We start from the raw sequence: 24252 nt of genomic DNA on the forward strand, positions 1-24252 counted from the left end.
GAAAAACAAATGTTTTACCTTATAATTGCACCTTCAAAATTTTTTCACTTTAAGATCGCTGCAAAAGCACATCTTGACAGCGTTCAGTGTGGAAGTAATCGACTAACGCATGCGCAGTAAGCAAGCTACTTACCACACAGGCACCCCTGCGACTAACTATTTGTTTTATTTGTCCTTTTATTTGTTTCGGTCATTGGACACTGCCCTGAAGGGTTTCAGGTGAAGAAAATTGATCCCAGTAGTTACTCAATCAATCTCTTTCACTGAACCACATTATGTGAACACAAACAAACCAATGTTGGTTATCAAGCAGGGGTCAGGGACAAACACAGTCGGACAGCCACACACACATCTAGTGGGCTTCCACAGTTTCATCATCATCATCATCGTTTAACGTCTGTTTTCCATGCTAGCATGGGTTGGACGGTTCGACCGGGGTCTGGGAAGCCAGGCGGCTGCACCAAGCTCCAGTCTGATCTGGCAGTGTTTCTACAGCTGGATGCCCTTCCTAACGCCAACCACTCCGCGAGTGTAGTGGGGGCTTTTTACGTGCCACCTGCACAGGTGCCAGGCGAGGCTGACAACGGCCACGATCGGATTGGTGCATTTTACGTGCCACCGGCACGGAAGCAAGTCAAGGCGGCACTGGCATCGGCCACGATTTGGATAATGCTTTTTACATGCCACCGGCACAGAAGCCAGTCTAGGCGGAACTGGCATTGGCCACGTTCAGATGGTGGCCGATGCCAGCGCCCACCTACCAAATTTGCTTACAAGGAATTGGCTGGCTGAAGGCTATAGTAGAAGACAATAGCCCAAAGTGCTGCATAGTGGGAGTAAAACACTGAAACCACGTACTTGCAAAGCAAGCATTTTAATCACAGTTATGCCTACATACCCACTTTTCCTGTCACCTGCTAATTTTAACATTTATTTCCACACCACCATTATGAAGGCACATGGCTCAGTGGTTAGAGTGTCGGGCTCGCAATCATGAGGTAGTGAGTTCGATTCCCTGACCGGGCTGTGAGTTGTGTCCTTGAGCAAGACACTTTATTTTCACATTGCTCCAGTTCACTCAGCTATAGAAATGAGTGGCGACATCACTGGTGCCAAGCTGTATCGGCCTTTGCTTTTCCCTTGGATAACATCAGTGGCGTGGAGAGGGGAAACTCGGATGCATGGATGACTGCTGGTCTCCCATAATCAACCTTGCCTGGACATGTGCTTAGGAGACTTGTGCAATCCCATGGTCATTCATGGCCAAAGGGATTCTTTACCCTTTTACCATTATGAAACTAACTTGTCATTCTGACTCGCACAAGGTTATAAACTGACTGATGCCCCCACTTTTCAAACAGTTTTGATTTTGTTGTTGTTGTCCTTTTTTTTTTTTGATGAAGCACACACACACACACACACACATATTTATCACCTTACACCAGCCCAAGAAAAATAACTCTTTTAACTAAAGTTGACAAGTAACGAGCTACGATAAATAATACATTTTCAGGGAATACCCAAAAACGGAAGTTTACAGCACCACTTCACATTAGTTCAATAAACTGAAGTTATAATTTTAATCTGATCAAAAGAATACTGTGTATTCCTTTCTGTAACGTGAAACTTGGCATCATAATTAATTAAGTACCAGCAAGTACTCATCATCATCATCATCATCGTTTAACGTCCGTTCTCCATGCTAGCATGGGTTGGACGGTTCGACCGGGGATCTGGGAAGCCAGAAGGCTGCACCAGGCTCCGGTCTTATCTGGCAAAGTTTCTACAGCTGGATGCCCTTCCTAACGCCAACCACTCCGTGAGTGTAGTGGGTGCTTTTTACGTGCCACCTGCACTGGTGTCAGGCGAGGCTGGCATCGGCCACGGTCGGATTGGTGCATTTTATGGAAGCCAGTCAGGGCGGCACTGGCTTCGGCTACGATTCGGATGGTGCTTTTTACGTGCCACCGACACGGAAGCCAGTCGAGGCGGCGCTGGCATCGGCCACATTTTACTCAACTATATGTATCAAGTGCTCTTGTCATATTTCTTCATAATACCTGTGCATGTTATGTAGTTTCATACATAACATACTGAGATATATTCTTTTCATTGATTTTATCATTCAAATGAACATGTATATATATATATCGAACACACATACACAAAGCATGAGCTTTAAAGTGTTGGAGATGATTCTCTCACCTCATATCGCAGCCAAACAGTGAACTAGCATTGTGTATGTGTGTGTGATCAATATTGTTTACAACACTCAAACTGCTTTGAAAATTATATACATATACACACATGTGTTTATATGTATGCATGTATGTATGTATGTATATATATATATATATATATAATATATATATATATATATATATAATTTACAAGATAAGGGCAGAAGAAAAATTCTAATGCCAAATATGCCGAAACAAAAAATTGTCGATAACCATTATAATTTATGTCTTGAAACAAACCGATAGAAATCTCTAAAAAATTCGTTATTACCGTATTGGTCCAATTTCGGGGTTAATTCATAAGAAAATTTTCCCCTCTTCAGCGGCATATACACGAGATATAAGTGAAATACTTACTCATACCCATGGAAAAAGCAAGCACTAAGTACCCCAAATATATCCAAAATAAAAAAATCTTCGGCACATCTCGAGACACGTGTGATTCGAACTAGAAACTTTCTCAGAGTGATAGAATCATATATATATATATATATATATAGGGAGAGTTTACGGAAAAAACAAAAGACGAAGACAGGTGGTGTACAAAACAAACAGATGTATTAGTATAGCGCTCAGGAATAGAAAAAGTCTTTTATGTTTCGAGCCTACGCTCATCTACAGAAAGGGACACAGAAAAAACAAGGAGAGAAAAAAATGTGTGTAGTGGCTAACGATCTATCATGGCGCTGTATATATATATATATACACACACACACACACAACCATGCATATATATGAGCAAAACGTCCCCCCCATCGAATGGAGAGTACTGAGTTGTCAAACATTTAAACCAAATTTTCTCAAAACAACTTGTCCAACCGTCCCATAGGCCTCCCCTTCGAGAAACACGGATTTAACCTAAATTTGAGACACCGTGCATTTTTCTCGCGTACGCGTAGTATGGATTGCAACAGCTGATGTACTTGCACGTACAAACGCACGTTCCCACGGCTTTATCGATCGCATTCTCCCTGGAATCGATTTTTTATAATTTTTTTCAAGACTTATACACGCCCTGATACCTATTTCATTATTACCCACAAGGGGGCTAAAAATAGAGGGGACAAACAAGGACAGACAAAGGGATAAAGTCGATTACATCGACCCCAGTGCGTAACTGGTGCTTAATTTATCGACCCCGAAAGGATGAAAGGCAACCATCGGTATCTACATATCAAATTTGAGCGCAATCGGACAGAGGATGCCCAAGATCCTAGAAGACACACACACAGACAGACAGAACAGATTTTATATAATAGATATATACATATGTATGCACATATATACACACACATAAAAAAAAGCTGAAAAAAAGCTACGTACCAGCCGCTGCTTCTCAAAATTAGTGGATTTGTTGAGCACACTTCCTCTGTTTTCTTGTGTGGAGCTAGTTATGCAAGAGATTGGCACAGACACTCTTACTAGTGAGGTTGATGAAGATGTTGACGATGGTGTGGATGAGGACGAAGACGACGATGGCAATGAGGATGATAATGTTGATGACTGTGATGATGATTTTGTTGATGTTGCAGTTGTTGTTGTTGTTGTTGATGATGATGACGATGACAATAATGAGGAGGATGAAGATGATGCTGAACGAGAGGAAGATGAGGATGTTAATAATGATAATGATGATGATGATGACAATGATGATGAGGGTGATGATGATGATGATGATGTTGACAATGAAGATGATGATGATGCAGATGATGATGATGGCGATGATGAGGATGATGATGATGAAGATAATGATGTGGATATTGAAATAGACGATGACACCGGTTTAAGAGTCTTTTCAGCAGTAGTGAGCTGGGCTGATGTTTTATTGAGCGGTTTTAATTTGGTGACCAATTCTTTCTGGCAACTGTTGATCAAAACCGAAGGAAACTTCTTGATCTCTTCGCTTCGTTTCGGAATCGCCGACAGAACGATATCTTTGCTGTTGTTACAGGAACGACGGCCCTCCAGCAGAACTTTCGACACGGTGACAGTGTGCGAGTCGATCTTCTTCACAGTTACTTTCGGCGGGGAGGGCTTGCTGAGAATTGAACCGCCCACTGACGTGTCCAGTTTCCTGCTCAGCGACATCGAACTAGTCACTGGCACCACTTTCTTCTGAACCGTGTTCACGCACACGGTCGCAGACACGCCCTTTCCCGCTTCGCTTGTGGGACTCACAAGCTTCTTGAGAATCTTGACTGCGTCCACTGGCGAAGTGTTCATGCTGCCTGTGCCTCTTAACTTTTTGTAATCTTTGATCTCTGTTAAGGAGACATCCACCACTTTGGACGAGGTGGTTTTGGGTTTAGCACCAATATTGTCCAGAGATTTGCCCTCAGCTAGGCTGTTTGGGTTTTCACCGAGTTTTCCTTCAACGCCTGTCGGGGAAGATTTCTTTGGAATTTTTGCATTAGAATCCTTTAGTTGAGTCGATGTGGTAATGGCATGCACTCTTACGTCTTTCATGTCAATCTTTGATGAGCAGAGGCGTTTCTCCGAAGGTTTTTCTTTAGTGATCACCACCACTTGATGCTGTTGTTGTTGCTGCTGACCTCCCTGTTGAGTAGACACACTGCTTAATTTCTTCTGCACGGTTTTCACCTGGAAAATGTTTAGGGGTAGTTTTGCGATTGTCTCTGGAGAGGAGGTTTTTGCTGAGACACTCTTGGGGGACGTCGTGATGGTTATGACAGGCGGAGAGGATTCAGATGAAGACGATTCTTGCTTAGCACTCCCCTTCAGGAATGACTTAGAGACAGGAGTAGAAGAAACTGTCGATGAAGACGTGGTACTTGTAACAGCCTGGGACAATGAAACGGGCTCGGATGTGAGGTTAATAGTTTCTTTCAAACAGATTACATCTGGATCTAAGGAAAAAAATAAGAACAAGATAATTAGAAACTTGCAGATCATGTGACATATATTGATACATATATTTACAAATGAATTTACACACAGCACATAACATGTAGCATCTTGAAAGATTCAGTCAAATGACTCGACCCCGGTAATCTATTTTAAAGCCCAGTACTTATTCTATCACCTTCTTTTGCCAAACTGCTAAATTATGGTGACATAAACACACCATCACCGGTTGTCAAGCAGCAGAGGGGGACAAACACAGACACACTCACACATACATACATGCATGCACATATATACGTATGTACACACACACATGTCTCAGTGGTTAGAATGTCAGGCTCACAATCATGAGGTAGTGAGTTCAATTCCCTGACCGGGCTGCGTGTTGTGTCCTTGAGCAAGACACTTTATTTTCACGTTGCTCTAGTTCACTCGGCTGTAGAAATGATATATGTGCATGTGTGTTAGTGAGCATGCATGCATGTGTCTGTGTGAATGTCTAACTTCCATATCCCAACATGAAAATCTCTGAACAAAGACAAAATTTAAAAAAAAACATTGGTAACATTATACTGAGAATCCCTGTTAACAAATCATTCCCAAACTGTTTTCAGAGCCAAGTGGAATCTACTATAATAATAATAATACTCTTGTGTTTTTCTCCATCACAAAACATGAATGAGAAATGAAGGGGTGATGGCAAACTGGTAGTGGGACGATGTAAATTCTAGAATGGAAAAAAAAAATCAAACAGCGTTTCAACTCTGTGTGAGTATATGTGTATGTAAATGTTTGTGTTCTAGTGTTTCTGTTGTACCTGTATTTGAAAGGGCCAGCCTTGTCACACTCTGTGTCACGTTGAATCTCCCCAAGAACTATGTTAAGGGTACACGTGTCTGTGGAGTGCTCAGAAACAGCAACAAGTGGAGGTGCAATGGCCCAGTGGTTAGGGCAGCGGACTCGCGGCCGGAGGATCGCAGTTTCGATTCCCAGACCGGGCGTTGTGTGTGTTTATTGAGCGAAAACACCTAAAGCTCCACGAGGCTCCGACAGGGGGTGGGGTGGCGACCCCTTAGTGTACTCTTTCCCTCACTCTTTTTTCCTGTTTCTTGTCCCCGACTTCCTACGCCATCCGCTGAGCCTGGATGCGCATTCATCCATCCATCCGTCCGTCGATGCTCTCAGTGTCTGGGGGGGTTTGACCTGCTTTTTCTCTTCTGCGGGTCTTACGAATAGCAAAGGACCACGTTTCGGACTTCTCCCACTACACTCTGGGACGAAGACCGCTTCGCACAACAAACAAACAAACAAAAGAGCAACAACAAAATAGACAGCCTTACCTGAGTTCATTTTAGAAGGATTGTCTAGTCCTGAAGCACTGCTTTTCCTGGCTGCGTTTGAAACCGTTGATACCAAGGGTGACGTGGTGATTTTAGCCAGCAGAGGGTTGGATGTAGGTTTGGACGTGGGGCTCTCTTTCGTCCCTTTGGTAATGCTGCTACTACTACTACTACTACTACTACTACTACTGCTGCTACTACTACTACTTCTACTGCTATTATTGTTGCCGCTCGAAGTAGTACTAATAACGTTAATACTACTTTTACTTTTACTACTACTACTACTGCTGCTGCTGCTACTACTACTACTACTGTTGCTACTGCTAATGTCACTGCTGCTCTTATTATTATTATTATTATTTGTTTTACTGCTGCTCTTTGGAGTGGTCACTTGGCTTGGCACGTCCGTTTCAATTTCCTCAATGAAATGATATGTGTCCAAATCAATTTGAGCCTGGGCAAGTGAGCTGCTCAGAAGGTCCAGTGGTTTAGATGGAGAAGTTGAGCTGGTGGTGGTGGTGGTAGCGGTGACAGAGGAGGCAGGAGTGCTAGTGGTGGTAGTAACGGAGACAGTCGTAGTGGTGGTGGTGGTGGCAGTGGTGGCCGTTGTGGTTTTGGTTGTGGTGGTGGTGGCGGCGGCAGTAGTGGTGGTTTTGGAGAGAGATGTAGGAAGGAGAGAGGAGGAGGAAGACGACGACGCGGTGGTAGAAGAAGAAGAAGTAGAAGAAGCACCGAGCATGTGCACCAAAGATGAAGTTGATGCCGAGATGACCGAGGTCAGCGGCAACGATGAGGTCGAAGGCCTGCTGCTGTTGTCAACAAGACTGCTACTGCTGCTGCCACTGCTGCTACTACCACCACTGACACTACTACCACCACTACCACTGCTACTGTCCTTACTCTCACCAGCACCGCCACTGCTACTGCCACTCCCACCACCGACAGTGCTCGATATTCTGTTGTCCTGAGTGTGGCTCGAGATGATGATCTGCTTTGCAACAACCGGAGTGCTTGCAACAGAGGTGGTGGTGGTCGTGGTGGTGTTGGTGTTGGTGGTAGAGGTGTTGCTGCTGGTACTGCTCTGGCTGACGGTCTGAACAGTGTTGGTACCTGTCGTCGAAGTACCTGTTGTCACAGACGATGGAACCACCTGGCAAAATAAAAAAATAAATTTATCATTATTTTATTCATTTACATATGAACTCTAAAAGCATAAAAGACCCTACAATGTATCGGTATACTTATTTATTAATTTTTGTATATACTCTTTTACTTGTTTCAGTCATTTGACTGCGGCCATGCTGGAGCACCGCCTTTAGTCGAGCAAAACTTTTGCCGAACCGCTAAGTGACGGGGACGTAAACACACCAGCATCGGTTGTCAAGCTATGTTGGGGGGGACAAACACAGACACACAAACACATACATGCATACACATATATATACATACATACATACGGCGGGCTTCTTTCAGTTTCCATCTACCAAATCCACTCACAAGGCTTTGGTCGGCCTGAGGCTATAGTAGAAGACACTTGCCCAAGGTGCCACGCAGTGGGACTGAACCCGCTACCATGTAGTTCGTAAGCAAGCTACTTACCACACAGCCACTCCTACGCCTATAATCATATCACTTAAATTTCAAAGCTATAAGATAAAGCATGATTAATTCAAAACAATCATCATCATCATCATCGTTTAACGTCCACTTTCCATGCTAGCATGGGTTGGACGATTTTGACTGAGGGCTGGCGAACCAGATGGCTGCACCAGGCTCCAATCTTGATTTGGCAGAGTTTCTACAGCTGGATGCCCTTCCTAACGCCAACCACTCCGAGAGTGTAGTGGGTGCTTTTTATATGCCACTGGCATGGGGGCCAGTCAGGTGGTACTGGCAACGACCTCGCTCGAATCTTTTTACACATGTCACCGGCACAGGTGCCAGTAAGGCGACGTTGGTAACGATCCCACTCATATGGTACCCTTTTACGTGCAACTGGCACGGAGGCCAGATAGCTGCTCTGGCAACGATCACGCTCGGATGGTGCTCTTAATACCCTACTAACACGGGGCTCGAGTTCCAGTAGTGTGACGCTGGTAACGATCACACTCAAATGGTGCCTTTTAAGTGCCACTGGCACTGAAGCCGGTTAGCCGCTCTGTCAATGATCACACTCGTATGGTGCTCTTTGCACCCTATTAGCACGGACGCCAGTCATCGAATTTGATTTTGATAAGCATTACATTTGACAGAGTAATCTGAATGCAGAAAGGTTAATGTTCATCTTAGTTATGAATCATGTATGATCTCTCCAGGATGCAAGACATTAATGGGAACAAAAGCATTCATTATCTTCGTTTTTCTATTTTGACTATTTAGTGATTCTTTAACTCTTCAGCATTTGCATCACTCTGTCAAATGCAATGCTTATTTATTAACATTGTTTTGAATTAATCATGCATTTTCTCATAATTTTGAAATTTCAATGGTGGCACGTAAAAAGCACCATCCGAACGTGGCCGATGCCAGCACCGCCTTGACTGGCTTCCGTGCCGGTGGCACGTAAAAAGCACCGATCTGATCATGGCTGTTGCCAGCCTCGCCTGGCTCCTGTGTCGGTGGCACGTAAAAAGCACCCACTACACTCACGGAGTGGTTGGCATTAGGAAGGGCATCAACTGTAGAAACACTGCCAGATCAGACCGGAGCCTGGTGCAGCCTTCTGGCTTCCCAGATTCCCGGTCGAACTGTCCAACCCATACTAACATGGAGAACAGACGTTAAACGATGATGATGATGATGTGACTGTTTATTTTTAGAATGACATTGTAGGGTAAGTAGTTAGAGGCCAGATCTGGCCACTTGGTTTGAACATAAACCAGGTAGAATACTTGAGCTGGGTTTGGCCAATTTAAATGCTAAAAAAAATGAATGAGTTTTTTTTTTTTATACTTTCCCACACACAAACACTCATTCTCTTCCTCAATAACAAACACTGTAGTTACATGTACTACAACTACTGCAATTATGAAATCAACATCATCATCATTTAGCATCTGCTTTACATGCTGGCATGGGTTAGACGCTTTGACTGAAACAGGTAAGCAAGAGGATCTGCACCAGGTTCCAACAATGTCATTCATCATCAACATCATCATCACCACCACTGAACGTCCATTGTCCATGCTGGCATGGGTTGGATGACTTGACCAGAACTGGAAAGCTGGGGGGCTGCACCAGACTCCAGTCCAATTCGGCATGGTTTCTACAGCTTGGTGCCCTTCCTAAAACCAACAACTCCAAGGGTGTAGTGGGTGCTTTTACATGCCTTCTTATGTTTAAAATGTCTTAAGCCTTTTCATACCAGCCGGGCTGAAACCGCCTCTGGCTCTGTAGTACAAATGTCTTGTTTTCATAAGTTTTTAATTAAAATCTTCCACCAAACCTTAGTCACAATTTATGTTCCTAACACTAGCTGAATGATAACTAAGTTATTTTACTAAATTCTTTGTTATATTTAAAGTAATTGAAAGATACACAGAGCATCTCAAAATAAATACAGTAATGAAAGGTTAAGTCTTATTTACACGACACACCAAGACAAACATTTGACTAACCAACACTAGATGCAAACTGCACCTAAATGTTCCCACTTAACAGACAAACATAAGACCAGAACTCCTTCACAACCTGGGGACTGTCAGTGCCTATGTGCACAAATGCATATGGCAAAAAGCGGTACTTTCACAAATCAATCACTCACAAAATGCAACTGCGCACAAACATAAAATAATTGTTGACCAAAGCAACTATGCAAAAATGAACATTGAAATTATGATCTAACACACACACACACACACAGAAAGAGCTAGAATAATACATGATCTACACTATTTACTCAACATAATAGAAAGCCTTGAGTTCAGTGTGAGGCACCCTTTGATTTTGAAATACTACTACCTATAATTTCCTATATTATAAATTAACTAGTACTATGACGCGGCAACACTGGGTCATAGTGCTAGTGCATGCAGATACAGCTGCGTGCGTGTGCACATACACGCGAGTACTGTCCAAATCTCCGACCAATCACATACAGCTAGCTGGCATTCAACTGGTGTATCAAGTTTCGGGCATTTTGATTGGGTTGTGGATAGAAAATTCACAAAAAAGTCACTTCTACTGATTTTTTTAATGGCTTTGCGGGCTGACTGGGGAAATGTAAAGATGTGCACGACCACCCTTGGACGGTTTTAAATGACCATAGAAAGTGCGAGCCCTCTAACTGAAAAATTGTGGATTTGTATAAAGGACACACACGCAGACATTTTGCCGTTTTTATATATAGAGATTGTATGTTGTGAACATGTTTCTGAAAATATTTTATGACTGAAAAATAGAGAATTGGGTTGTATGTTTACTTTGTTGTTTCGGTTGCATGTTTCTCATCAGATAAACAAAAACCAAGGAACAGAGGTGAGGAAAGTATCTAACAATGCAAGGATAAAAGACGGTTAACATAAAGAGGGAGAGGGATAGAGGAGAGAGAGTGAGGGATGTGAGGGGGTGAGCGAGGGATGTGAGGGGGTGAGCGAGGGTGAGAATTGGCTAATGAAAAAGAAAAAAAAGATACAACTAAAGATCTAAATATGGACAGACACAATTAATGAGAAAAATAAAAGAAATCTAAGGACAGATTCTGAGAGAGAGAGAGAGAGAGAGAAAGACAGAGAGAACTGAGGAGTAAGTAATAGAAAGTTAAAGGGAAAAGAAGAGGGGTGCTGAAGTATTTTCACCTTTGCACTGAACTGAATGACAACTAAACAGGAGAATGGGTGGGAAAATGCTGCCAGACTTAGCGACTGAAAGAGTGAGGGTGTGGAATAAGTTACCAGACTTACTGACTGCACAAGAGAGGAAGGTCTGAGAAAAACAAAAAAAAAATACAGAGGGGAAAGGGAAGCTACAGTGTGCAGCAGTATTCATTTTTCATTTCGTAAGTAAAATTTCATATTATACTCTTTTTTTACCTGTTTCAGTCATTTGACTGCGACCATGCTGGAGCACCACCTTTAAGTTGAGGAAATCGACCCCCAGGACTTATTCTTTGTAAGCCTAGTACTTATTCTATCGGTCTCTTTTGCCAAACCGCTAATTTACAGGGATGTAAACACACCAGCATCGGTTGTCAAACGATGTTGGGGGGTACAAACACAGACACACAAACATATACACACACATATATACATATTTATTTAAAATGACAGTGAGAAATTAGATATTAATTCAATTAACATCGATTTCACACCAGTTCAGTAAAATTGTATTACACATATATATTAGAGGGAAACTACTATGTGGACACCCATATGCTAGAAATAAATCCGCTACAGTCTCACCACTATATATATATATACTAAGCAATAAAGGGTATAGCAACGAATTGCCTTACCACATACCGAATTTAGAAATAGCAGTCAAAGAGTTATAGCTATTTCTTCTACTAAAAAGGGAGATCTCAGTAAAAACAGCAATTGGAAGGCAGACACAAACAGGTAAGAGAGAATGAATTGACGGCAATCTATCATACAATTTTAAGTTATCTACGGACGTACGTTTCGAAATCAAGTTTTTAGGAAAGCATAAGAATTAAATATTAAATAACTCTTTGACTGCTATTTCTAAATTCGGTATGTGGTAAGGCAATTCGTTGCTATACCCTTTATTGCTTAGTATTACTTAAATTTTCCTCGAATGAGGCTTTTACATGCCGAAGACTACTTGGTGTAATTGATAATTATTCCAAATTAATTAATTTCACCCTTCATTATTACGGATAACCATATTTTATCTCAGTAGATGACCACAGCATCTTGTTTTGGCTACACGCGGGTGGGAAGGGGCTGGTGACACAATCTTTTCATTCAAACACTGAATTTGGTGATACTAGTTGCGGATTCTAGCTCGCTCTGATACTGAGTTGAGTTGGTGCCTTCTAGTATCTCAAAATTCAATATATAATCATTTATGATTATAGTATTCTACGCTGAAGAGAAAAGAAGTTTTGGTGAGATAGAATTATTTAATATTTAATATTTAATTCTTATGCTTTCCTAAAAACTTGATTTCGAAACGTACGTCCGTAGATAACTTAAAATTGTATGATAGATTGCCGTCAATTCATTCTCTCTTACCTGTTTGTGTCTGCCTTCCAATTGCTGTTTTTACTGAGATCTCCCTTTTTAGTAGAAGAAATAGCTATAACTCTTTGACTGCTATTTCTAAATTCGGTATGTGGTAAGGCAATTCGTTGCTATACCCTTTATTGCTTAGTATTACTTAAATTTTCCTCGAATGAGGCTTTTACATGCCGAAGACTACTTGGTGTAATTGATAATTATTCCAAATTAATTAATTTCACCCTTCATTATTACGGATAACTATATATATATATATATATATATATATAATACAATTTTACTGTCCACATAGTGGCTTCCCTCTAATACATATATATATACGACAGGCTTCTTTCAGTTTCCGTCTACCAAATCCATTCACAAGGCTTTGGTTGGCCCGAGGCTATAGTAGAAGACACTTGCCCAAGGTGCCATGCAGTGGGACTGAACCCAGAACCGTATGGTTGGTAAGCAAGCTACTTACCATACAGCCACTCCTGCGCCTATTGCATAGAATAATGTTATTTATACAGAGAACCATCTAATAAACAGATTTAGCTCTTTAGCATTCTGATTACTGTCAAATATAATACTTATTTAGTCACATTTTTACAAATTAATCATGTATTATCTTGTATCATAGAGATTTCAAAGATGTGGTTGCTTAATTTTTAGAGTGACATTGCAGGGTAGGTGTGATATACTAGATCTGGCCAGTTTGACCATAAAACAGGATATTTGGGACAGATATGATTGGTCTAAATGCTAAAGTATTTTTTAAAATCTTAAATTATCTTGTATTTAAATTGACTCTCTTTACTCTTTTACTTGTTTCAGTCTTTTGACCGTGGCCATGCTGGAGCACCGCCTTTAATCAAGCAACTCGACCCCGGGACTTATTCTTTTGTAAGCCCAGTACTTATTCTATCGGTCTCTTTTGCCGAACCGCTAAGTAATGGGGACATAAACACACCAGCATCGGTTGTCAAGCAATGCTAGGGGACAAACACAGACACACAAACACACACATGCATATATATATATACATATATACGACGGGCTTCTTTCAGTTTCCATCTACCAAATCCACTCACAAGGCTTTGGTCGGCCCGAGGCTATAGTAGAAGACACTTGCCCAAGGTGCCACGCAGTGGGACTGAACCCGGAACCATGTGGTTGGTAGACAAGCTAGTTACCACACAGCCACTCCTGCGCCTATATATTTTCCCCGTATATTTTCCACTGAAAAACAAAATAAACCCCCACTGAAATGTACTCTAGAATGCTCTAGACAGCTGGCTATCAGAAAACAGTAAAAGAACAAAAAATAAAAAGTGCCCAAACCCTTTTCATACCAACTCTGCTTGAAAATGGTCCTTAATTTAGAGCTCAATACCTGTTTTCAAGGGTTCATATTAAAAACATTGCAGTGTATTTTTATATAAGAACATTTTGTTAATTTATATTTCAAATACCAACATTAAAATGGAGAAGTTAGTTATTTGAATAAAACCCCTCCAAATATTTGATTAGGAGTGGCTGTGTGGTAAGTAGCTTGCTAACCAACCACATGGTTCCGGGTTCAGTCCCACTGCGTGGCATCTTGGGCAAGTGTCTTCTGCTATAGCCCCGGGCCGACCAATGCCTTGTGAGTGGATTTGGTAGACGGAAACTGAAAGAAGCCTGTCGTATATATATGTATATGTATGTATGTGTGTGTGTGTGTGTTTGTGTGTCTGTGTTTGTCCCCCTAGCATTGCTTGACAACTGATGCTGGTGTGTTTATGTCGCCGTCACTTAGCAGTTCAGCATAAGAAACCGATAGAATAAGTACTGGGCTTACAAAAGAATAAGTTCCGGGGTCGATTTGCTCGACTAAAGGCGGTGCTCCAGCATGGCCACAGTCAAATGACTGAAACAAGTAAAAAAAAAGTAATTTGAAAATTCATTAATATGCAGGCAGAAAGCACTTTCTTTAATCAGGAGAAAGTCAATGGACAAACCGTATAAAAGAGTCCAGTCTGAGGATCAAGTTCCCCTTGTAACAGTTCTTGGTTCATGGAGGTGGAGAGCTGCTCGACTAGATCTGTTGGCACTGGTGTCGAGGGAGGAGTTTCAGAAGAGATGGGTACTTCAACAGTATTGGAGACATCAGGAGTGGAAACTGTAACCTACAAATCACAGCATCAAAAAAAAAAAAAAAAAAAATTGTAAAACTTCATATAAAATTAAATATAAAAAAACACACAAAGAACTTAAAAAAAACATAAAAGTGATCAGTTTATTTGTGTTGGAGAAGAATGACATATGTTTGCCAGCATGTAAAGAAAACAAGATTTCAACTTTCAGCCAAGGTTGGTTCATTCACTTTATTTAAGCCCTTTGGCATTTAAACTGGTCATATCCGGCCAAAAGTATTCTGCCTGGTTTATGTTCAAAATGGCCAGATCAGGTCTCTCACACCAACCCTACAATATCGTTTTAAAAATTAACAGCTACCTCATCAAAATCTCATAGTTACAAGATAATGCCTGATTAGTTCAAAACAATGTGGATGAAAAAGCATTAATTTTGGTAGAATAATGCGAACACTAAAGGGTTAAGCCCCTTTAACATTTGAACCAGCCATATCAGATCCAAATATTCTGCTAGTTTCATGTTAAAACCAGCCAGACACAGCCTATAACACCTACCCTACAATGTTGTTCTCAAAATAAGCAATCACATCACTGAAATCTCGAATCTCGCGTAAAAGGCCACCTGTAACAGCGACATGCAAAAAATTCGAACTGTCCGTAATTTAGACTGATTTTTTAAAAAATTAGAGAAAGTAAAACTTAAAATTTATTGAGGGGAAAGAATTAAAAAGAAAGCCCCCCACCACAAATTCGTAAAAATATTCGGAAAATTCCAAAACATAAATAAGTTATGAAGGGTTATTTGGGGTACTTAAACCAGAACTCCGCCATTTAAAAAAAAATACTAATTTTACATTACTATAAAGATGCAAGTTGCAAGGGAGATAATATTCCTGAGTAATGTCCCTTACTAACTGCATTTTTTGACTTTTTTATCCCCCATATACCACTTTTTTTTAAAAATCAGAAATAGTGATTAATTAGGTTGTACCACATTTTTAAAAACTACAAACATAAAGCTTTAGAAAATCCATAGTTAAAGTTTGACATTTTTTTAAAAACGAGTGATCCATAATTCGTAAACAATAGCGTTTTTCTGTATTTTTTTCCTAAAATTTTTATTTCGAAACGTGGTTTTAACTTTCATAGCTGCAAACTTACTGAAACGAGTAAAAGAACGAACGTAGGCACACACACACACACATACATGTATACATATGGGCTTCTGGATCTTTTCGGTTTGAACGGCAGTTTTTTCTAGCGGTGTCATATGAAATTGTCACCCATAATTATGACCCTAGTATCGATCTATTGCATTTTAATCTGTTTTAGGGTTAGGGTTAGGGGTGGGGGGAAGGGTATCTTTTATTCTTCACAAATGTTAATAAACCCAATCTGTTTCTTAAACGAGGGACATATTCATACGGCACAGAATGTTTTCACCTCAATAGATGTCATTGATTGGTTGAAATTGCAGAAATTGAAGGAAAAAAAGAACAACAAATATATTACAAAGTATAGAATTTTCTCAAGAAAGTCAAGAGAAAAAGATGTTTTATAAACACATTCTACCAGTATACAAAGTTTAAAATTTTTTAGTTACGTGGAAATTATTTTAAAAAACTGCCGTTCAAACCGAAAAGATCCGGGCTTCTTTCAATTTGTCTACCAAATCCGCTCACAAGGGTTTGGTTGGCCTGAAGCGACAGTAGGAAATACTTGCCCATGGTAGAAGATACAATGTCATGCAACGGAACCGAACCCAACAGCAAGCACACGGTTGGAAAGCGAGCTTCTTAAACACAACACAACCACACCTGCGTCTTAAACGTATAGGCAAAGTTGCCGAGTGCTGCGCCTCACACACAAAAAACATACACATACGAAGAGAGAGACATTACATGTACATACAAACAGAACAAGATGCTCGCAGATGTAAACGGAGACAGAGGGGAGGACAAGACCATTATGTATACATACAAACATAACTAGATGCTCACACATGAACAGAGAGAGAGAGGTTAACCCTTCAGCATTCACATTTCTTTCATCATCATCATCGTTTAGCGTCCGCTTTCCATGCTAGCATGGGTTGGACGGTTCAACTGGGGTCTGGGAGGCCAGAAGGCTGCACCAGGCTCCAGTCTGATCTGGCAGTGTTTCTACGGCTGGATGCCCTTCCTAACGCCAACCACTCCATGAGTGTAGTGGGTGCTTTTTACGTGCCAGACGGGGCTGGCAAACGGCCACGGTCGGATGGTGCTTTTTACGTGCCATCGGCACGGATGCCAGGCGAGGCTGGCAACGGCCACGATCGGATGGTGCTTTCTACGTGCCACCAGCACGGGGGCCAGGCGAGGCTGGCAACGGCCACGATTGGATGGTGCTTTTTACGTGCCACCGGCACGGGGGCCAGGCCAGGCTGGCAACGGCCATGATCGGACAGTGCTTTTTAAGTGCCACCGGCACGGATACCCGTCGGGGCGGCTTGTCAAATGTAATCCTTATTTATTCACATTGTTTTGAATTATGTATTATCTTGTAGCTTCACGATTTCAATGGTGTGTTTTGTATATTTATAGAATGACATTGTAGGGTAGGTGTGAGAGGCTGGATCTAGTCAGTTTTTAAACATAAAACAGGTTGAATATTTGGGCCAGATATATAAAGTTAATTCAAACATGAAAGCAGAAAAAAACACAACACGAAGACGTGGAACAAATATAGTATTATTGGACGCTCAGGAAAGAAGGAAACTGAAAAGAAGCCCGTCATATATATGTATATGTATATATGCGTGTGTGTGTTTGTGTTTGTCCCCCTAGCATTGCGGAGCTCTTCGTCAGAAACATAGGAGAAGGAAAGATCCAGAGAAGGGAAGACAGAGGGAAAAAAAATCGCCAACGGTACACACACCAGATATATAGCTGGATTAAATAGCTAAAGGGTTAAAACGTCTGATGTCAAATAATCGTCGCATCAGCAACACAAAATCGGTGGCACCAAAACAGCTGCGCCGAAACGTCTCGTAACCCAGCACATGCATTACTTTCGACCTCACCTACCTGCATCGGTTCTTCAATCTGTTTGGATATACTGAGTGGAAATGTGGAAGAATTGAGAAAACTGAGTGGGTCGACCGAACCACTGATAGAAGAAGCTGGAGTGTCTTTTTCTTCTTGAGTTAAAATGCTGAGAGCCTGATCTGCACGGGGGTGACAAAAAAGAAAAAAAAAAAAAGAGAGAAAATTATAGAAATACATACATGTACACAGTGAATGAATCATGAGTTTGACATGAACAAATAAACACTCACACAATTTACTCCATATTTCTAATCCAAAATTGACCCCTACTTACCAGAAGCTGGGAACCAAGCTTTATTTATGTTGTAATGATCCCACGCTTTCATTATGAACTCATCTCTTTAATTAAATTTAATTTCTAAATTACATGTACAAGTGGGGTGCTGAAAAGTTCTTTTAATGGTATTGTAAAAGACGGCGAGCTGGCAGAAACGCTAGCACGCCAGGCGAAATGCTTAGCGGTATTTTGTCTGCCTTTGAGGTCGACTTTGCCTTTCTTCCTTTCGGGGTCGATTAAATAAGTACCAGTTATGCACTGGGGTCGATATAATCGACTTAATCCATTTGTCTGTCCTTGTTTGTCCTCTCTGTGTTTAGCCCCTTGTGGATAGTAAAGAAATAGGTATTTCATCTGCTGCTGCGTTCCGAGTTCAAATTCCGCCGAGGTTGACTTTGCCTTTCATCCTTTGGGGGTCGATTAAATAAGTACCAGTTACGCACTGGGGTCGATGTAATCAACTTAATCCGTGTGTCTGTCCTTGTTTGTCCCTTCTGTGTTTAGCCCCTTGTGGGTAGTAAAGAAATAGGTATTTCGTCTGCCGCTGCTTTCTGAGTTCAAATTCTGCCGAGGTCGACTTTGCCTTTCATCCTTTCAGGGTCGATTAAATAAGTACCAGTTACGCAACTGTGGTAGATATAATTGACTTAATCCATTTGTCTGTCCTTGTTCGTCTCCTGTGTTTAGCCCCTTGTGGGTAGTAAAGAAATAGGTATTGCAAAAGGCCTCATTGGAGGCCCAACTTTCCAAGTTCTTTCACAAGGCTTAGAAAAACTGAAGGACTACTGCAATAAGTCTGTGAATCTGAGAGGGGAATATGTTAGATAAAATCTAATTAATTGATCCTCCTGTATATTCTTTTACTCAAAGTCAGGGATTTTTCAGCACCTGCTCATACTGCCCTTTATTTGTTTTTCTTTTAATAACTCTACCATTACCATTCATTCTACAAAGTGGATAGAAACAATTCATTTATCACTTTTTTCTCTTTTTTTATCCAAAAACTGTGATAAATGAGGATAGATGCATTGTGGTGAACTTAACTTCATGGCCACTGCCGATAACTCCAGCATAAACAATGATTTTGCAATAAATATATATATATATTTCGTTTTGGATTTGGTTTGCAAGATTCTTTTTATGAGTTCGTGTGTTGAAGCATATTCTGTTGTGTCTGGGGAGAGTCTAAAATTTTCGTTGCGACGACAATTTTCGAAAAAATAAAAATAAGAAATAAGTGGAAATTTTACCGGTGAGTGCGTTAAATAAGGCACTAAAAGAGAATGACTCTCCCCAGACACAACAGAATATATATATATATATATAAAAGAAAAAAAAAAAGAAAAGTAACTTACCAAGGGTGTAAAAGTTCTGCTGATTTATTTGCTCAGAAAGATTCCCTAGATCTGATGAACTGTTTGTAGTTTGTAACAGGAGAGAATGGAAGTCAGTCAGCAAAGGAACGAGGTTTGCATTGGTAGTTTGTTTGTTCCACGCAAGATTCCAGAGGAAGCAAGATATATGGAAAAAAAAAAAAAAAAGAAACAAAAAATTATGAAGTACCATAGACGGATTTTAATTTAGATGAAATCAGATAATTATAAGTATTAATTAAGTTTTGGATAGAAATAGGCCAACAGAGTGAAATAAATAAAACAGGTTATAGTACATAATTTGCTTAGATGGATTATGATAGGTGTTCTGTAGTGCAATCAGATATGTGACCACATGATATGGTTGTATAGTATAATTCACTAAACATATACAAGAGATATACATCAACAAACATCCTCATCAAAGGTTTATTCGGTTATTTTAATTCATTAACTGGTCCCTTGGTCAAATAGACTGACAATTACTCAGAATAAATTCACGTCCTCCTAGCATTGCTTGACAACCGATACTGGTGTGTTTATGTCCCCGTTACTTAGCGATTCGGCAAAAGAGACCTATAGAATAAGTACTGGGCTTACAAAAGAATGAGTCCCGGATCTTTTCGGTTTGAACGGCAGTTTTTTTCTAGCGGTGTCATATGAAATTGTCACCCATAATTATGACCCTAGTATTGATCTATTGCATTTCAATCTGTTTTAGGGTTAGGGTTAGGGGGAAGGGTATCTTTTTTTCTTCACAAATATTAATAAACCCAATCTGTTTTTTACGTCAATGGACGTCATTGATTGGTTGAATTGCAGAAATTGAAGAAAAAAAACAATAAATATCTTAGAAACTATAGAATTTTCTCAATAAAGCCAAGAGAAAAAGATGTTTTATAAACACATTCTACCAGTATACAAAGTTTAAAATTTTTTAGTTACCTAGAAATTATGTTAAAAACTGCCACTCAAACCGAAAAGATCTGGTAAAAACCTACTTTACCTACCACTGACTTCCAGGTATGGCACATAGAAATCAGCGAACATGGAAATAAAGGGAAAATACATTTTGTTTAAAGGAATTTCACATTATGGCAAGATTTATCTAAATGCAATGCTTCTGTAATACAAATCTGTGCTTCTGGAAGCAAACAAAACTTAATTTTGTTGCTGTGTTTTTGTTAAAGAATATCAAGATTTGTGTATATAGGCGCAGGAGTGGCTGTGTGGTAAGTAGCTTGTTTACCAACCACATGGTTCTGGGTTCAGTCCCACTGTGTGGCACCTTGGGCAAGTGTCTTCTACTATAGCCTAGGGCCAACCAAAGCCTTGTGAGTGGATTTGGTAGACGGAAACTGAAAGAAGCCCGTCGTATATATGTATATATATATATGCGTGTGTGTGTTTGTGTGTCTGTGTTTGTCCCCCTAGCATTGCTTGACAACCGATGCTGGCGTGTTTACGTCCCCGTTACTTAGCGGTTCGGCAAAAGAGACCGATAGAATAAGTACTGGGCTTACAAAAGAATAAGTCCTGGGGTCAATTTCCTCGACTAAAGGCGGTGCTCCAGCATGGCCGCAGTCAATTGACTGAAACAATTAAAAGAGTAAAGAGTATAGAGACAAATAAAATGGCAGATTGCACAGGGAGGGGGAAGGGGGATAGGAATAGAGCATCATTCTTTACCTTCTAATGATCTCTTTCTCTTTGATTTGGAGGTTACCGTTATTGGATTGGTGCTGCATCTCTAAGAGAGCCGAGATAGCGTCTGTAGAAGAATCGTTGGTATATGTGTTTGATTGGTCATCCGCGACATCATATTCAAACCACTCGTTGCTAGTTAGTGGCTGGGTGGAAACTGTGAAATAAAAACAAATAAGTTCAGCAGAAGAGAAAAAAAATAATGTAAAAAAAAACCCCAAAAAACTATCAACAAAATCACTTTTATTTTAAAATTATCAATTAGCTATTGGTTATCGCCAATCTTTACATAACATAAAAATAAAATTAGAACAAGTTTATTTCACAATTAGCAGGATCTCATCATCACCATCATTTAACCCTTTCGTTACTGTATTTCTGTTGAGATGCTCAGTGTTTCTTTCAATTAATTTAAATATAACAAAGAATTTAAGAAAATAACTTAGTTATCATTCAGCTAGTGTTAGGAACATTAATTGTGACTAAGGTTTGGTGGAAGACTTTAATTCAAAACTTATGAAAACAAGACATTTGTACTACAGAGCCAGAGGCGGTTTTGGCCGGGTTGGTATCAAAAGAGTTAAAACAGAGTGTTTGTACCATAGAACCAGGGGTGGTGTCAGGCAGGTTGGTATGAAAAGGGTTAACACAGAAACTAACTTGCAGAAATAAGACAAGAAAGAAAAAAAAACAAAGCGATTTATAGGTTCAAAATTATCTTTCCAGGCTATTTATGTCGCACGTGATTAAAGTGTGAGACTTACTTTTAGTCTGAGGTGTACTAGAGTGAAGCTGGTTGCCAGCTGAGATGATTTCGACTGGTTCATCAGCAGCAATAGCAACATCGGTAATTGCTATGGTAGAAGAAGTCTGTTGTGAGTCAGCAGAGTGAGCGTCTGGCAGGATACCAGCAGCTTGAATGAGTTCCGCCAGCAATGTAGAAGTCTTCCCGCCAGCACCGTCAGCGTCTGTGATTCGAGCCTGTTGCTGCCGCTGTTCATGTGGAAACAATGGATGGTATTCAGAGAGAGAGATGGAGCGAAAAAAAAAAAAGAAAAATAAAGCATATTAATATTTTAAAAAATACAACAAAGAAAATTTGCTGTGTCTAGGGTGGGTCATAATGCCAATATTATCAACACACACACTGTCTGTCTATCCGCTCAGTCAAAGTCGACTCTCGGTTACTCGTTGAATCAGTGTCCTCCAGTCAGTTCTAATCTGGGCCGCTTCTCTCAGATTGGCTATGTCCATTCCGGTATCCCTCTTGATGGTGTCAAGCCAGCGGGTTCTTGGTCGGCCTCTTCCTCTCTTGCCATTGACCATTCCGAGCATGATGTCCTTCTTCAGGGATTTTCTCCGCATAATATGACCAAAATATGCCAATCTATGCTTGGTGATCCTATATTAATTGGTTAAATATTCAACTAACTAATTGATTGTTTAATTTGATTAAGCAATACTCTCTCTTTACTTGTTTCAGTCATTTGACTGCGGCCATGCTGGAGCACCGCCTTTAGTCGAGCAAATCGACCCCGGGACTTATTCTTTTGTAAGCCCAGTACTTATTCTATCAGTCTCTTTTGCCGAACCGCTAAGTAACGAGGACATAAACACACCAGCATCGGTTGTCAAGCAATGCTAGCAGGACAAACACACACACGCATATATATATATATATATATATATATATATACGACGGGCTTCTTTCAGTTTCAGTCTACCAAATCCACTCACAAGGCTTTGGTCGGCCCGAGGCTATAGTAGAAGACACTTGCCCAAGGTGCCACGCAGTGGGACTGAACCCGGAACCATGTGGTTGGCAAACAAGCTACTTACCACACAGCCACTCCTGTGCCTCAATAAGTAATTTGTTTTGTTTTTGTTGGTCAAAACTCTTTCATTGTTACTTGCGACCCTTTCGATCACTTTTGACGAAGTCAGTTATGGAGGCCACGTTTGGTTGAGATCTTGTGTGCATGTATGTGTGCACCAGTGTGCACGTGTATGTCAATATTATAACACACACACACTGGTTCAATTCTGGTCCTTTATTATTAGTCAGTGCATATGCTAATAATAATGGTATAATGACTCTCCCTAGACACAACAAAATTTGCTTCAATACACAAATTCACATAAAGAATATTGCAAACCAGATACAATAACGAAACAAACTGTTTTACATTTATTTTTCTATAATTATTCTCTCTTTTTACTCTTTTACTTGTTTCAGTCATTTGACTGCAGCCATGCTGGAGCACCGCCTTTAGTCAAGCAAATCGACCCCGGGACTTATTCTTTGTAAGCCCAATACTTATTCTATCGGTCCCTTTTGCCGAACCAGCATCGGTTGTCAAGCAATGCTAAGGGGACAAATACACATACATACACATATATATACGACAGGCTTCTTTCAGTTTCCGTCTACCAAATCCATTCACAAGGCATTGGTCGGCCCGGGACTATAGCAGAAGACACTTGCCCAAGATGCCACGCAGTGGGACTGAACCCGGAACCATGTGGTTGGTTAGCAAGCTACTTACCACACAGCCACTCCTGCGCCTATGGTTATGTTACATGGTTTTTGTTTATTATTTTTGTTATAGTTGATTGCCCCTTCTACTAACCACAAAAATGAAAATTTATAGTAAAATTTGTTTTTTGTCACTCATGCATACCGTGACAAACTGAATAATGTGCTTTGCTCAGGAAAAAAAAACACAATGACCCTAAGTCCATCCCCTTAACCCTTTAGCATTTCAACTGGTTGTATCTGGCCCTAATAATTCTATCTGCTTTAGCCAGATCCAGCATCTCACACCTATCTTACAATGCCATTCTAAGAATAAAAAATCACATCATCAAAATTATGAAGCTACAAGATGTGTGTTTAAGTTAATATATATTTCTCTATTGCCCACAGGGGGCTGAACATAGAGGGGACAAACAAGGACAGACAAAGGGATTAAGTCGATCACATTGACCCCAGTGCGTAACTGGTACTTAATTTATCGACCCCGAAAGGATGAAAGGCAAAGTCGACCTCG

At 40.5% G+C, this 24252-nt stretch overlaps 2 protein-coding genes across 2 annotated transcripts in view; both read right to left on the bottom strand.

Annotated features, from left to right (window-relative positions):
• The window catches only part of LOC118767207 (SWR1 complex bromodomain subunit bdf1-like), a 54854-nt gene extending 51054 nt beyond the window's left edge, over nucleotides 1-3800 (bottom strand). The window contains exon 1 of the mRNA XM_036511455.1: nucleotides 3564-3800. The gene's annotated coding sequence lies outside the window, so the exon portion shown is untranslated. The remainder of the gene's footprint in view (nucleotides 1-3563) is intronic.
• A 21-nt stretch (nucleotides 3801-3821) lies between these two features.
• LOC115222068 (putative GPI-anchored protein pfl2) overlaps nucleotides 3822-24252 on the bottom strand; it is a gene marked incomplete at its 3' end in the record, with an annotated part of 63568 nt that continues 43137 nt past the window's right edge. The window contains exons 13-19 of the mRNA XM_036511194.1: nucleotides 21967-22195; nucleotides 21188-21359; nucleotides 19481-19539; nucleotides 17828-17967; nucleotides 14628-14795; nucleotides 6446-7595; nucleotides 3822-5107 (exon numbers count right to left, since the gene is read on the bottom strand). Coding sequence (XP_036367087.1) covers nucleotides 3822-5107; nucleotides 6446-7595; nucleotides 14628-14795; nucleotides 17828-17967; nucleotides 19481-19539; nucleotides 21188-21359; nucleotides 21967-22195 — 3204 coding nt within the window. The remainder of the gene's footprint in view (nucleotides 5108-6445; nucleotides 7596-14627; nucleotides 14796-17827; nucleotides 17968-19480; nucleotides 19540-21187; nucleotides 21360-21966; nucleotides 22196-24252) is intronic.

The sequence above is a fragment of the Octopus sinensis genome, linkage group LG19, assembly GCF_006345805.1.
Source record: "Octopus sinensis linkage group LG19, ASM634580v1, whole genome shotgun sequence".
NCBI lineage: Eukaryota > Metazoa > Mollusca > Cephalopoda > Octopoda > Octopodidae > Octopus > Octopus sinensis.